The sequence below is a fragment of the Trachemys scripta genome, chromosome 3, assembly GCF_013100865.1.
Source record: "Trachemys scripta elegans isolate TJP31775 chromosome 3, CAS_Tse_1.0, whole genome shotgun sequence".
Taxonomy (NCBI): domain Eukaryota; kingdom Metazoa; phylum Chordata; order Testudines; family Emydidae; genus Trachemys; species Trachemys scripta.
The window spans coordinates 169,342,117-169,358,688 of NC_048300.1; the positions used below are offsets into that span (position 1 = coordinate 169,342,117).

Here is a 16,572-nt window from a genome sequence, read left to right on the forward strand (position 1 = left end):
TGTGGGAGATTATTTGTCACAGGTTAAAAAGAAGAGAGAATATTTAAACCAGTAATGCAAGATCGAATGGAGCATGATTGAGATTATGTACACTAAATTTGTTGCTAGGAATATAATGAAAAAGAAGAGGACTCAAAGACAAACACACATAGGAAGCTATATTAAACAAGTAGCCTAGGAAAGAAGAAAAATAATAAAAAAAATCCAATATTGGAAGGTATTTTGTTTAGTAATATGTCATGTAAAAAGAGCTGTGGGAGAAATGCAATCATAGGGCATAATTAACCTAGTATTTCCTTGCTTTGAGTCGGTGGATATTGCCTTTAATTAGCCTTAACTCGTTTGTAATGAAGTTTTACTTGGGTGAATTAGATATTTCAGGTTATTCTCACATGTTTCTTACATCTTCGTTAACTCCTGAATTTATTGGTGGTAAATGGTGTAATCTGCTTTAACTGACAGTGCTTACTGTGTGATTACATTGGGAACATTATTGCAATAGCAAATGGGTAGACAAGCTGACCTCTGAGATGTTTTACTCATTTGAGGATAAGACGTAGTTTTGCCATAAACCCTGAGTAAGGGGCAGCACACTATTGCATTGCCCCATGAGCTGACTGGGAACCAGAGAGTGACTCTAGTTATGCCTATTCCTGATAGAGTTCTATGCCTGGTGCAGATTCCTTCCTCTGGCAGGCTGGCTTGGCTGTGCTGACCCGCATGTTAGAGGGAGGACCCAAGCTTCTTCTCTTATCCTCTCCCTCCCAGCCCACCTGCATGAGAGGGGACTAGTGCCCCCTGGAGGCTGCTTTTCTCCCTTTACTTGTGCTTGGCAATATATAGGAGCCAGTAGCCCCCTTGCTCATTTGTGCAGCAGCATAAGGCTAGTGATCTAGTCCTCTCGTTGGAGCACACATAGCTAAATGGTAGAGAGAGACAGGACACAGTGGTCAGCACAGCGATTAAGTCCCAAGAAGGTAACTTGGGTGCCCTTTGGATAGGGGGAGGATTGCTATCCTACATCCAGTGGCAAAAGCTTGAAGTAGAAGCATGGGGGCAGGTTCCAAATCCCACTTAGGAACCATAGTGGGAAGTGTTTATGTCTGAGGATTTGGGCCTACAAGGATTTTTAAGTTCTGTGCCTCCTGAGATTGGGCAGGGCCCTTATTGTGTGGACAATGGAAGACGTCGATTCCCCTGTGTTAGGCAGGTCCAGTCGTCTCCAGGGTCTCCTCCATTTACCAGGGTGCAGGCGGGCTGTGGACAGCTGCGATTCCCAGCATAGTCAGAGGCTGTGGCTGGCCCTCTGCAGGCGCTTCCCAGGCAGGTCATTCCCCTGTGGCCTCCAGCCCAGAATGAGGCAGTCTCCCTCCCTTTATACTACTAGAGCACTTGGAGCATGCCCAGTCTTGCCAGGGAGGTGGGACTTCCGCTATCAACACCTGGGGCTTAACCCTGTCTGGGCTAGTGCGGGGTAAGCCAACCCTGTCACAGGTAGAAAGAAGGAAACTCTCCTTGAGACCCCTATGGAAAGGGCCTGAGACACCTGTGTCAAAGGACCCTCTGAGCCTTATCTGCATTTCTTTTAAAAGGAGCTCTAAGAGACCCCTCTTTACGTAGACCTTCTGACAGTGAAGAGGATGTTGTATGGTGCAACCCCCTTTTTAATGCAAAAGAGAAAAGAAATCTTTGTGAATCTAAAATACAGGTGTGGGGGCCTTTCTCAAAGGGATGGAAGCTGCCAATGGAGGTATCCACAGCAGGGAGTCTCTCACACATGGCACCAGGGGAGGGATTGTGTTTATGTCTTTTTGGAACAGCCTGCAGGGAAAGGGTGCCTCCTGGTACAGAAGCTGCATGTGGACAGGAATCAATAGAAGCAGATGAAAGCATGGTTCCAGCAGCCGCAGAAGACACAATTGGTCTCATAATGCCAGAAAGAAGTGCATTTGGCTGCACAACAGAATCATCAAATGCTTTACTGTAGTACAGATATTGCAACTACTATATACCCTTCATCCTATACATTTTTAATTTAGTGGAGGGGGGAAAAAACCTTTGTCTACCTCATTCCACTATGTCTAAAGATCCAGAATTTCAGGTGCAGCCATGGAATGCCCAGCAGAACTTGGGAGAGAAGCTGCAACAGTAACTGCAAGTTTCACAATCCTAGGCAGTGTCTGGGGGAAGTTTGAGCAGCCTAAAGCCTGCACAAAGTTAAAATGGCTTCTATTGGCCCTAAGAACTTTTAGAGCAATCAGGAATTGCTGAGGTTCAGGGATTACTTCGACAGGACCCCTTTTCCCTAGTCACATCTCCTGTGCCAACAACCAGTGTGTGTGGCATAGCAGCCAGCATGCTGGCTCTGTACCGAGGGAAGATCACAGGACAAAGAGGTAATCCTCCTGTGGCTGGTTATGCCAGCTTTAGGGCTGTTTTATGCTTGTGGCATGATGCAAAGCAGCCAAGTGCAGCCAAGAAAATGTGCCCTGAGCTAAATCCTTCCTTGAATCAGTTAGGCTGACCATGGAATATGCTGCACAAGTCAAGATATAAATAAGCTGTGGCTGTACATGTTTAAGCTCCAAAAAGAACTGCACAGAAAAATATTTCTATCAGTCTAAAACAAGGAAAGATGAGCTGTTAATCTTTGCTTTTCAGAATCAATAAGTTCAGTGGCTGTTTACTGATCAGTTGCATCACTGTGCTTACTTTGGGCTGTAGACAAACATTTAAAGACTTTGACCTCTTAAAAATTTCTTATTTCTTTAGCAGACACGGGAGTGGAACAAATCATAAGGTAACATGAAAAAGCCATTGCTAATACATTTTATTTTTTGATAGGTTATTTACATTGCATGGGAGTATAAGGATATTTCAGATGGAATGCATCTTTATAAGAATTTAAGTATTTGTTTTCCAAAGTAAAGTACTTTCTAAGGTATCCTCTCAAACAATGTTTAATAACTTTTGGGTTGTCTAATTTATTTGTGATGGCATGCTTAGATCAGACAATGATGTGTCCATTTAAAAACCTAAATGGTATCTGAATTATGAAATTCTTCAGCACAAGAAAACTATAATTTTTCCCTTGAGATCTGAAGAGATATGGTTTTAGAAAATACCAGTTATGAAACATAAAGGCCTTACCCTGACCTTTCATCTTGTGTCTGCAATTGATTACAGACACAAATCATAGAATTCAGACCTCAAACTTCCTAATTGGAACTGTTAGTTGTACCTGCAGATCAGATAGTTAAACCCTGAAGTGTTTATCCACAATCAAATGTGACTATAAAATTGCATGGCACCAACAATCAATTGCAGGTGCCAAAGTAGAGGCTGTTATTGAAAATATCTCTCTTAATATTTTTATGGTAGCAATGTGACAGCTGTAAATTTGGGTGTAAAATGAAAGAGGTCCCTTTTTTGATAACAGAAATACTGAAGAATATAGCAATATTAGATATTCTATGAGCTTTTCCAAGAGACACTGCACCAAATTTTTGATATTTTTTCCATAATCCTGATCAGTGTCAGTGTAACTTCATGGTATTCATTTCTAATAATGGACAGTGTCATTTGCTCAATACAAGACATACAAAGAGTACTGAAGGGATCACTTTTCTCTAAAAAGTAAAGTATCCACTGTATAGTAAGGTTTTGATTGCCAGAGTTGTTCAGTAAATGCATGTTTAACAATAGGAACCTGTAGTGTAACCTGTTGGTGGCAGAATGTAGTAAAATGGAAGAAGTTAAATACATCAACTGGCTGCTGATTGCTCTAATTACAGTTGGAAAACATTAATGAGATAACTCAATCAGATTATAAAGAAAGCATAAAATAACCAACCATTATAGAGAAAAAAATCATATTTAGTAGGCATAATGGAAATACTGTTGAGGGCAACACGTGGTAAATTATAATAGCAGAACTGGGCTTAAGGGTGTGTCAAGATGGGGTGAGGACAGAGTCCTCTCCTTTCAGGTCCTGGGGGTGGGAACAAGATAATCTCCTCCCATTTTGTGGAGGAACAGCAGAACTGCTCCACAGCTCTGAGCTGTAGTCTCAGAGCTACAATAGCACCCACAGCAAGTGCATCCTCAAGCACTGAAAAGAATAAGTGATGAATCTGAAAATTCTGGACTACAGGCTCCTCTTCTTTCCCAGTTCCCAAACCCTATGCTATAATCACTTCCAGGGAGCTATTGCATAGCTGATATCTACACTGAACACAGGTGCAAACCTCTTGCACAGGCTCCATAAATCTTGCCCTTCTATCCAGTAAAAGCACATCAACTCTGCATCAGCCAGGCGTCTCCTCAGCTGTGGAGGAGATGGGAGGGTTTGCTTCTTAGGGTCCTTGTCAGTGCTCTGGTGGCAAATCACTTTTGAGTTCTGAGGGCAACCTAGAATGAAGCCTTCAGGGTTTTGTACACTCCTCTCACTGTCCTCCTCCTTCCTACCTTTCTGTGCTATCCCAAGGGATCTAGGGGTTATAGTGGACCACAAGCTAAATATGAGTCAACAGTGTGATGCTGTTGCAAAAAAAGCAAACATGATTCTGGGATGCATTAACAGGTGTGTTGTGAGCAAGACACGAGAAGTCATTCTTCCGCTCTACTCTGCTCTGGTTAGGCCTCAGCTGGAGTATTGTGTCCAGTTCTGGGCGCCACATTTTAAAAAAGATGTGGAGAAATTGGAAAGGGTCCAAAGAAGAGCAACAAGAATGATTAAAGGTCTTGAGAACATGACCCATGAAGGAAGGCTGAAAGAACTGGGTTTGTTTAGTTTGGAAAAGAGAAGACTGAGAGGGGACATGATAGCAGTTTTCAGGTATCTAAAAGGGTGTCATAAGGAGGAGGGAGAGAACTTGTTCACCTTAGCCTCTAAGGATAGAACCAGAAACAATGGGTTTAAACTGCAGCAAGGGAGGTCTAGGTTGGACATTAGGAAAAAGTTCCTAACTGTCAGGGTTGTTAAACACTGGAACAAATTGCCTAGGGAGGTTGTGGAATCTCCGTCTCTGGAGATATTTAAGAGTAGGTTAGATAAATGTCTATCAGGGATGGTCTAGACAGTATTTGGTCCTGCCATGTGGGCAGGGGACTGGACTCGATGACCTCTCGAGGTCCCTTCCAGTCCTATAGTCTATGAATCTATGAATCTATGAATCTATTCTGCTGTAAATTTGAAAACAGCAAATACTGTTTCTGTAACCAAATGAAATGGGTCATTTCTCATTATTGCAGGTTCACTGCAGAAATGTCACCCAAGTAGGTGCCGATGTTCTTCAGGGGCAGCATATTTATTACTACTAGGATTACAGTACAGCAGAGGTGCCTGGTGCTTTACAGATCAACTAGAGATGGAGTCCCTGACCTGAAGAGCTCATAGTTAGACAAGAACATAAACACAGGGAGAAGCTATGAGGAAACAAGGGTGGCCCTACATGTAGTTCCCCTCCCCAAGCTGGCAGGAGCATGAAGTATCTGCACAAGGAGTATGTGCGTATACCTCCTGACACAGGAACCATTGGCAGACCATGACACCTGGCCCCTAGACAGTGGTCTGGGATACAGTAATTACTCTAATATGATTGTTGGTCTAATGTTTATCTACAGACCAAGGGAGGGTTCCAACCTTGGACTAGAGTCACCCACACTAGATGTATATTTCCTTGCATCTGAACGACAAGGGGATTCACCCTGATGGAGGGCAGGCCGGCAACAAAAATGATTAGGGTTTCCTGGAGGGAATGAACAGGTAATCATCAAATGATCCATTCCCTGTCACTCAGGGAATGGCAAACAGAGGCTATGGACACCATCCCTGCCCATCCTGGCTAATAGCCATTGCTGGACCTATCCTCCATGAATTTATCTAGTTCTTTTTTGAACCCTGTTATAGTCTTGGCCTTCACAACATCCTTTGGCAAAAAGTTCCACGTGTTGACTGTGTGTTGTGTGAAGAAATACTTCCTTTTGTTTGTTTTAAACTTGCTGCCTATTAATTTCATTTGGTGACCCCTAGTTCTTGTGTTATGAGAAGGAGTAAATAACAATTCCTTATTTACTTTCTCCACACCAGTCATGATTTTATAGACCTCAATCATATCCCTGTTTAGTAGTCTCTTTTCCTAGCTGAAAAGTCCCAGTTTTGTTAATCTCTCTTAATACGGAAGCCGTTCCATACCCCTAATCATTTTTGTAGCCCTTTTCTGAACCTTTTCCAATTCCAATATATCTTTTTTGAGATGGGGTGACCACATCGGCACACAGTATTCAAGATGTGGGCATACTATGGATTTATATAGAGGCAATATATTTTCTGTCTTATTATCTATCCCTTTCTTAATGATTCTCAACATTTTGTTCGCTTTTTTGATTGCCGCTGCACATTGAGTATTTTCAAAGAACTATCCACAAGGACTCCAAGATCTCTTTCTTGAGTGGTAACAGCTAATTTAAATCCTATCATTTAACACTTATAGTTGGGATTATAAACTCTCCAGGGAAGGGATCTTGTTTGTTTTTACAGCATCTAACACAGTGCAGCCCCTCCTGATTGGTGCCTCTGGGTATTACTGTTAATAATAAAAATGATGTTGGTGATAATTAATAGAAGGTGAACTTTGATATTGTGATGCAAGAAGGTAAATTAAGAATCTACTATTTACAGCTTTGGAAAATATGTGGACTTTTTATTTATTAACATTTGGTTTAACTCTCACACCTAATCATATTTTTGTTTATCTCAGCTAGATGCATATTATAAATCAATAGAAATGGTAAAAGCGTATCCTGAATGTATGTGCAGTTATTTTTCTTCCAACAAGTAAATAACCCATTCCTGGAGTCCAAGTTTTCTCTGACTGCTGAGAAGCCAGGACAGAATTCAGGAAATGACAAGTTATGCTGAACACGCTCCTTTTAATTTCTCTTGTCTCTTCTTAGAATTGAATATAATACTTTACTTCTGCTTTTAGAGGAAAGATGACTGCTCATCTCAAAGGAGAAAAAACTCAAGTTTTACCTGACTTTCTACATCTGAATGACTTGGCGTGTGAAGCTGTAGAAGGAAAGGTAAATGTATGCAGTTCAAAAAACAAACTGTGCTTTTAGTGCAGATGATACTTGACATTTCTACAGCTATTTCCTACTGAGGATCTAAAAGTGTTTTGCAGACACCAATGAATTAAGCCTCTCAACATTTTTGTGGGCTAAGTATTATTATCCACGTTTTACAGATGGGAAAACTGAGACACAGAGAAATTAAGGGATTTGCCAAAGGACACACAGGAAGTCTTTGGCAGAGCCAGGAATAGACCCCACAAGTCTTAATTTGCAGTTTTATAATCTGAACACAAAGTCTTTCCTACTGTTCAAATTCTGAAGGTCTAGTCAACAAAATGTTGACCTATGTTGGAGCTATCTGATGAAAGAAGTTAGATATACCCTGTGAGATACATCCACTTTGCAACAGAGAAAATTGTCATCAGTGTTTGGGTTTTCTGGGTCACTCGTACTAGCTTCCTGTGTTCCAAAGAAGGGCAAGGCGGTAGTAATGCTATTGATGATGCATTATGACAAGGTTGTAGAAGGAGACAAAAAAGAAACCCCACATAATTCTCCAGTAGAGTGACAAAAGTGGTATAGATAACAATGACCATCTTGCAAGAATGTAATTCCTACAGATGCAAGACAAACAGGTGGCCAATGGTTCTTTTCCTCAACATGCTTGATGTTGCTGGCATTTCAAGTTTCATCATTTAGGTCAGTGACAATCCTGCTTGGCACCACACTTGCCCAAGATAAAGAAGGCTCTTGTTCCTTGTCAATCTAGGACAGGGATCGGCAACCTTTGGCACGTGGCTCGCCAGGGTAAGCACCCTGGTGGGCCGGGCCGGTTTGTTTACCTGTCGTGTCCGCACGTTCAGCCGATCGCGGCTCCCACTGTCCGTGGTTCGCTGTTCCAGGCCAACGGGGGCTGCGGGAAGTGGCGCCCAGCACATCCCTCGGCCCGCGCTGCTTCCCGCAGCCCCCATTGGCCTGGAGCAGCAAACCTGATAAATTTGCCAAGGTCAGCTGACTGTAAGAACCACAAGCAATGTGGAGAATGCAGTGAATTTGTATGCGCTGACAACTCCACACTGATGCTGATGTGTGAAAATTGCATACAGACTCCCATTGAATGAGACTCCAGCTAGTTCTTTCAATTTGCTATTTAAATAAAGATTTTTTACCTAAAACATTAAAGAATTGTTCTTAGTTTCTGAATGCATTTGGGGGACAAAAGTCCCCCACAATATAGTTAATGTAACTTTTTTTCTCAACATTGGATGAACGTTAAAGAAAAAGGTGCTCTGCTGTAAAATGAACCATGTCCTTAAGATTGTTCAGTTTAGCATATGTATGTACAAAACAGAAATACATATTCACAAATATGGGACTGTATCTCATTGATGGAGGTATCAGTAGTATACTTCCATTAGCAGGGCTTCTTGTCCTGCAGCTAAGGGGAGGTAAGAATCCTCAGTGGAAGGACAGCCTGGTTTGTGATTAAAAAGATTTTTTGTCCGCTTGTTTTTTCTGCATCATGTCATGCTTCTAGTTTGAAGAACCACTCAAGAAGGTGGAGGTTTTCCAGGTGTACGTATCATGAGTTATTTACAAAGAAAATGAAACAAACCCTTCCCTATGTCACAGCAGTAGGTAAAAATTTTGTAAATAAAAATGCAGAAAGACGAGTGAGGCCCTGATCCTCAAGCAAACAATTGAACTCAATGGGGTTCTATGCGGGTTCATTGGAGTATTGGAAAGAGAAATGCATACAAAGATGCAGAAAGAAGAGTAAGGTCCCGATCCTCAAACAAAGAATTGAATTCAGTGGGGTTCTATGCAGGTTCATTGGAGTATTGGAAAGAGAAATGCATACAAAGAAATCAATTTTTTTTAAATATGGTCTTATATGTATATGTCTATAAGCCTTTAGGCAACTTAATATTTTGTTTTTACTGGATAACTTAACATTTCACTAGGAAATAAAATAAAGTAGTATATATTTATAATTATTATTATTATTATTTTTTATTTGTGTAGGTTTTATTTGCAACAGATGACTTTTTTGCTCCTGCAGAGAATCTCTTAAAGGTATGGTGGGCTGACATTCACCACTTTGGAGGATTTTCATGGACTGTTAAAGATATTAGGCTTCAGAAGCAGGGACTGTAACTTACTGTCAGAGACCAGGACGTGGGCAGTCATGCCTAGTGGTTAGAGCAGGAGCCAGCTGTCAGAACCTAGGGTCGAGCCAAAGACAGAAGTGAGGAATCAGGGTCAGAGTTGGTTTACTTGGAGTGAGGCAGGGCTAAGAACAAGCAAGTACAGGAACCAAGGGTGAAAGTGGGCAGGTAGGGGCTGGTACAGTGTACCGGTAAGAAGCTGGTACTGGCCCGTACCCAGCCGATGCCCCCCCCGTTGGCGGCCCTACCGGCAGGGCCGCCAATGGGGGGGGGAAGGGGCAGCTGCCCTGGGACCAGCAATTTAAAAGGGCCAGGGGTTCCCAGCTGCCACCGCTGCTACTGCGGCAGCAGCTGTAGCCCCGGGCCCTTTTAAATTGCAACTGGAGCCCTGGGCGGCATGGGCCAGGCAGCTCGGATGGCCTGGCTGGGGGAGGCTGACCCCCAGCCCCGCCCCTTCTGCCCGAGGCCCTACCCCTTCTGGAGGCCTGGAGCCGGGCCCCCATACCAGTAAGAATTTAATGTTACTTTCACCCCTGACAGGGGCCAACACAGCCACAGGCAAGTTCTTTGAGCAGCCAATGCCCTGCTGCTGCTATTCGTCTTAAGAGCAGGTCTGCTGATCCCAATAGCCAGTTGGGAGGTTTGGCCAATTAGGTGATTCTGCTGCAGCCAACTGTGATTCAGTTGTGGGTCCTCTGTTGCTCACTAAGGAGGTGGAGTTAGCTGGTCCCAGGCTCAGCTGCAAGCAGGGCCGTCCCCAGAGGGATGCTGGGCCCGGGCGGAAGTGACGTTACTTCAGGCGGTGCCTCCCCAAACAGCCAGGCGTGGCCATGCCCACACCCCACCCCATCACCACCCTGCTTTGGCGGTGCTGCAGGACTCCAGAGGGCTGGGGTCATGCCGCCTGCCTTCCCAGGGCTGGGGACGTTGCAGTGGCACTGCCGCATGCTCTCCCTCCCGGCGTGCTCTCCCTCGGGTGGAAGGGGTGGGGCTGAGTGTAGCCTCCCCCAGCCAGCGGTTCACCTGCTGCCCATGCAGCTCGGGCCAATTGTGCCGCCCCACAGGACCCCCCAAAGCGCTGGGCCCAGAGTAGTCACCCCAATTCGCCATCCCCTAGGGACGACTCTGGCTGCAAGCCCTAATTTCTGACATTTATTTTGTTTGTACAGTGCCAAGCACAATATTGATGGATCTGAGCTGGTTGGCCTCTAGGCAGTGTCACAATATAAATGTTAAATGACAACTGATGTTTGTAATGTATCTCTGTAATTTCATGTATACATTACTTGGAAACGATTTCCATTGGCTTTATGAGAAAATTACTTACCTTGTAATTCTGCTTCTCCCTTTGCACGGTTCTCGGCTCCCTAGTTGAGACAGGCAGAACTTCCTTAGTTGTCTAAGGGCCGTGGGAGTGTGTAGAAGCACAATACACCCTTGGTCCCCATTGGTGTTGTGCGTGGAATGTAACTGTAATCCCTAGGACCTTCGAGTCACATCCTAAATTAGCAAGAAGCAAAAGTTCACCAAATAGCATCAAGGCAATCATTGAAAAATTAATGCCTTTGAAATGCAGAACAATACAAACACATCAAGAGATAGAGATGAACACCACCAGCTGAAGATGTCTGTGCAGGAAGCAAACCTCATTGTGTACACTGATTATGCAAAAACATGCTTGCATTATTATGAGAACATAAGAATGGCCAGGCTGCATCAGACCAACAGTCCATATAGCTCAGTATCCTGTCTTCGGACAGTGGCCGGTGCCAGAAGCTTCCGAGGAAAAGAACAAAACAGGGCAATTATTGAGAGATCCATCCCCTGTTATCCAGTCCCACCTTCTGGCAGTTAGAGATTTAGGGACACCCAGAGCATGGGGTTGCGTCCCTGAATATCTTGGCTAATAGCCATTGATGACCTGTCCTTCATGAACATGTCTAATTCTTTTTTGAACCCCATTATACTTTTGACCTTTACAACTTCCCCTGGCAATGTGTTCCACAAGTTGACTGTGCATTACGTGAAGTACTTCCCATTACTACTTCATCTTTTGCATCCCACCCATTAGCTGTTTTTGTCCAACTCTTGCCTCTTGTCATTAACCTCGATTGTTGTCTGGGGCAGTGACTGCACTTTTTTACTGTGTGTTTGTACAGTGCCAAGCACAATAGGAGCTAGTGCAATACAAATAAATAATAATAAATAGGCTTCCCTTCAAACTTTGAGGGAGGTGGGTGGATGAATGTGAATCCTAAATGATAAATCTTCTGAGAAGCAGAATTACTAGGTCGGAGATTTTTCTCTAAAGATGCCATCCAGGCAGGAGTCTCACTCCTAAGGTATGTCTACACTTTGAGAGGGGGAGGTTGAGGACACATACCCACTCCAACTGTGATCAAGCTATTGCAGAGGTATTCAACCTTTTTTCATTTGCGGACCCCTAAAAAATTTCGAATGGAGGTGCTGACACCTTTGGAAATCTTAGATTTAGTCTATGGATCCCCAAGGATCCGCAGACCATGGGTTGTTGAAAACCACTGTTCTGTGGTAATGACAACCTATCACAGACCCCTGAGACATAGTCTTCAGACCCCCAGGGATCCACGGGCCACAAGTTGAAAACCCCTGAGCTAGGCACTAAAAATAGATTGTAGTTGTGGAGATTTGAACAGCATGAGGAGCTAGTGCCCGCCCCCCACCCCCAAATACAATCCTGTCAGAGATGCTAGTGTGGCTAGCTCCTCCCACCATTTGCACCACCACGACTACACTCTATTTTTAGTGTGCTAGCTTGATCAGAGCTGGGGCAGGTATGTCTTCTCAAGCTTGGGACATATCCTTAGAGATTGAGGAACTTGACGGATGCACCAAGAAAAAAACACACGAACAATGAAACCACAACACGCCCCAAGAACAAGCCCAATGCTAACACCATGAATACAGCTGGCTGAAAAATGGAAATTCCTTCCCAGGAAAGATTGTATATTTTTTATTTTTTTTTTTAAAACCAGAGCAGGATAAAATGTTAAAAATTTGAAATTTTGTGCAGGAAGGAATTTCCAGAAACATTCAATTTTGGGAGAACCGAAATGGAAGTTTTTGGGTTGCTGGCTGCCTGCCTGTCAGGCTCGCTGGCTGGCGGCTTTAATGGGAGCCTGGGGAAGTGACTAGCCAGGCAGCTGGGCAGCCTGGAGATCAGGACTGCTAGGGAGTCAGCCAGGTGGGCTGCTGGGTAACTTGGTGGCCAGGGACCTGGCCACCCAGCTCTCCAGGTAGCCTATAGACCACGGAAGCCAGCTAATCAGGGAGATGGACATTGGCTCCCCAAGTAGCCCAGAGAGCCAGGAAGCTGGCTAGACAGGAAGTGGGCCACTAAGCTTTCCGAGTAGCCCATAGAACTGGCTACCAGACACTCAGCTCCGTTAGCAGTCTGGGAGCTGGGGAGCCTGGAACAGGCTAACCTAGTGAGCCTGGGAGACCTTGCTCTTCAACATCTCACTTGGTGGGCTGCTGGAGAGCCTGAGCCTGGAAAGCTGGCCATCCTGGGGAACTGTGCTGTCTGGCTTCCCTGGCTGTGTGGTGAGCTGGGTGCCTGCCAGTTGAGAAGCTGGGCAGCCTAGGGAGCCAGAGGAACTCTAGGCACTACAATATCCTACCAGGCAACCTGCCAAGCAGCTGGTGGGGAGCCCAGAGAGGCAGGTAGTGGGTGGGCATGCGGCAGGAAACCAGATGCCTGGCTTCCATCAAACATTAAGAGTGAATGGACACATTCCGCAGGAATACATCAATTCCACACAACAGAATTTTCCAAAAGAAAACATCTGATCAGTTTTAGACATGAAAAAGAAGGAATTTTTGCATGTGCATTTTTGTTTTGAGCAGAAAAGAAGGGCCAGATGCCTCCCTGTCTCAGGGCACCTCAGTCACTACCCCATGTAGTGCACTGCCTGGCCAGTCTGTGTGGTCTCTCAGTCACAAACACACCACACACTTTCACCACATGTGTATTTATTCGTTCCTTACAAAGTATCACAGGGTACTGCAAGGTTACAGCAAGTAGAAGATTCCACACAGCCTTCACTCCTCAGCCCAGGCTCACCCTCTGATTGCTATGTTCCTCCCACTAATATCCTCCCAATTACTGAGCCAATTGCCCCATTATCCCAGCAATCGCTACCCAAGTGTCAGTGATTCCCAAAGGAAATTGATTAATTGGCTTCAATTAAGCCTGTACTCTTCTCAATGCTGGAGCAACCTCAATGACCAGGGTGCTACTAATAGAGCCCTGTCACGTGCCCCAAAACACTAGGCTTAATATTATAGCCTGTAGACAACCAGAAACAAAGGATCTGGTTCTGCATTGTCTTTTCCATTATGAAGTCATTTACACTTGTGCAAAGTGACTGTAAGGTAGCTGTACAATGAGCCAGTTGGTAATAATGAAGCGTGGTGGCCCCTATTATCACTCTGACATCTTCATTGTGACCGGTGGCTCTTGCAACTTTTGATAAAGGAAACATTTGTACAGGCTTGATTATGGTTACCGAACTTTTTCATTCTTGATTACAGGTGTATTTCAATTGCTGTCTCATTACTACTGTAATAATAACTTCTGAGAGGTACTCAGGTGTAATCAGAATTCAGACATTATAGTACAGTGGAAACTTTTTCAGTGAATCAAGTGGGATTTCCCCTCTCCCCATGCTTCAACTACCATTTCCTTTCATCACAAACATTTAGGAACAACATTTAGGAACATAGGAACTGAAGAGTGGAAGGGACCTCCTATGTTGCAGAGTCCAGTTTCCTTCTATTTGCTGACAACCCTGCCATATAAACCTTTCAAGCGCCATCTTAAAACTAGTTAGGTTAACTAGTTTTCTTTGCACACATTCTTCCGGTGACTTCCCCTCTTTTGAGGAAGCAACTTTAAAATATATTTTAGCTCTGAGTAGAATTTATGATGAATTTCAAATACTTCCATTTAAAATACAAAAACTGTTAGCAAACTGTTCCTACCATCATTACACATGCAAAAATCCCACTGAAATCAGTGGGGTTACTCTGGATTGATACCACATATGTAACTGAAAGAAAAAAACTGGAACATGGAAGTCTAGCTCCTCAGCTGGAGTAGATCAGTATAAATCTATTGTTTGATGCATCTGATATTTTTCTAGAGACTAGAATGACACCTATATGCTCCTTTATTAATAAAATCAGTCAAGTAGCTTGAAACCTGCATGTTCTATGCTGGTCAAAATTCTGTGCTCAGTACACTAAGCTTAGTGGCGTAGTACTGGTATAAGTGGCCCGTTGTTCTTATTTATTTTTTAGAAAAAGAGTCCAGTTTTTAAACCAGATGAATTTACTGATTATGGCAAGTGGATGGATGGATGGGAGACCAGGAGGAAAAGGATTCCAGGTAATACACTTAATACTAGTCACTTAATAAATAGTAACAGTAGGGGATTTGCAGAAGAGGTGGGAAGAAGAGATGAAATTGACTGACATCATTATGAAGCCTTCCAGTTTTGAGAGTGGTGAGCTTGGAGTTGTTGGGACTGAATGAACCAGAAACTCCAAATGAATCTTTCACAGTGTGAACCACCACATGGACTAAAACTACTGGCTTGGGTTCGTCCAATCTATATGAATCCAGACCTTCAATTTTTGCACAGTCCTACTGAATGGCAAAAGTTTAACCAGTAGATAAATTCATGAGTTTAATGCAATACTGAAAAAGCTCCAGAAACAGCTTACAAACTTCCTGGGAGTTTGAGTTCTTTTTGTGCTTTAAGTGTACATTATGTGATGGCTTTTGTTATCATGACCTGCTCTTTTGTGTTTTGTTTTTATTTGAACTGTATATACACTTGTAGTGATTTGGAGAGACTCCTAAACCTGCCATTGCTTACTCCAAAATAGAGATGGACCCAAACCAAAACGCTAGATCCAAATACCCCTAAACTTAGATGTATTCAAAATCCAGACTTAGGTCTTTGTCTGAATTTTTAAAATATCCTCTATTTTTATAATGGTGTGAACCAAACTCCCTGGTACAAGCACACTCAAAATTCTGGGTTTTGAAATCCAGATCTGAATCCAAATTCTGTGGTCTGTGCTCATCTTTTCTCCCAAATACAAGCACATCGCCACATTTTGAGAAAAGGCAACCAGATAGCCAAGTTTGGAATAATTCTTTCTTAAAGAGTTGTCCGCTTGTCCTTTGATTTTCTGTCCAAGGCCTTAGGAAACCACACAGATTTTGACTTGCATCTGAAGAAGTGAGGTTCTTACCCATGAAAGCTTATGCTCCCAATACTTCTGTTAGTCTTAAAGGTGCCACAGGACCCTCTGTTGCTTTTTACAGATTCAGACTAACACGGCTACTCCTCTGATACTTTACACAGCTTTTTAAAATCCAAACATCTAATGCTCTTCAAAATGCCAGTATAACAATCAGCAAGTTGGTACTATTCATGTTTTGGCAAGTATGCTTAGTGTCTTTATGGAGTTCTTCAGGTTTTGATTACATGCAAATTCCTTCAAAAATTAATTGGAATGTGTTGTAGCTTTTTGATTGTTTTACACATAAGTTGATTTTATAAAATCACAGAACTGAACACCTCCACATTTTGGTGATATTGAGGACTGTATCTGGATCTAAAGTAAACAGCTTGAGCTCTTTTCTTAAACATATTTATAAAGCAGGATTGTACCCGCTAAATATTGTTGAAGTGAATTGCTGCTTTTATTCCCTGGTGTTATATTAAACTCGTTAGAAAAGCAGTTTGTCCTCTGTCTTTCAGGACATGATTGGTGTATTATCCAGTTGGGAGTACCAGGTATTGTCCATGGATTTGAGGTAAACACATCTTTCTTTGCTGGAAACTGTGCTCCTCGTATATCAATTCAAGCAGCATGTCTGACGCAAGGTAACTAATAAATTAATTTCTATCAGGTCTCCAGATATCTTAGCGGAAGAGCTATTTGCTCCTTACATTGTATTGCTAATATTAGAGCCTTATTATTATGGGGGAAAGTTAAGTACAATCAATTGTTTCTTATGGTAGATAAAATAGTTAAATTTCAGGCATTGCAGAGTTAGTGGTTGGAGTGATGTAATTCCTGGAAATATCACCTTGGGAAAACAGCACTTCTGGCAGTGCAGTGTCAGAAACACTGGGTGACCAAGGCTGTGAATGATGGGAGAATACAGCTGTTACTTTCATTGTTTTATATCACAAGTTCACATCACTTACCCCACAGTGTTGTGTGTGCTTAATAACAAAACACATTTTAGAGAATTACACATTTTTTA

General features: G+C 43.1%; 1 protein-coding gene across 1 annotated transcript in view; it reads left to right on the forward strand.

Moving 5' to 3' along the window:
- Window positions 1–2,718: 2,718 nt before the first annotated feature.
- Window positions 2,719–16,572, forward strand: part of ALLC (allantoicase) — a 30,653-nt gene continuing 16,799 nt past the window's right edge. Inside the window, exons 1-5 of the mRNA XM_034766446.1 lie at window positions 2,719–2,800; window positions 6,990–7,086; window positions 9,103–9,153; window positions 14,586–14,673; window positions 16,061–16,186. Coding sequence (XP_034622337.1) covers window positions 6,997–7,086; window positions 9,103–9,153; window positions 14,586–14,673; window positions 16,061–16,186 — 355 coding nt within the window. The 5' untranslated portion in view covers window positions 2,719–2,800; window positions 6,990–6,996. The remainder of the gene's footprint in view (window positions 2,801–6,989; window positions 7,087–9,102; window positions 9,154–14,585; window positions 14,674–16,060; window positions 16,187–16,572) is intronic.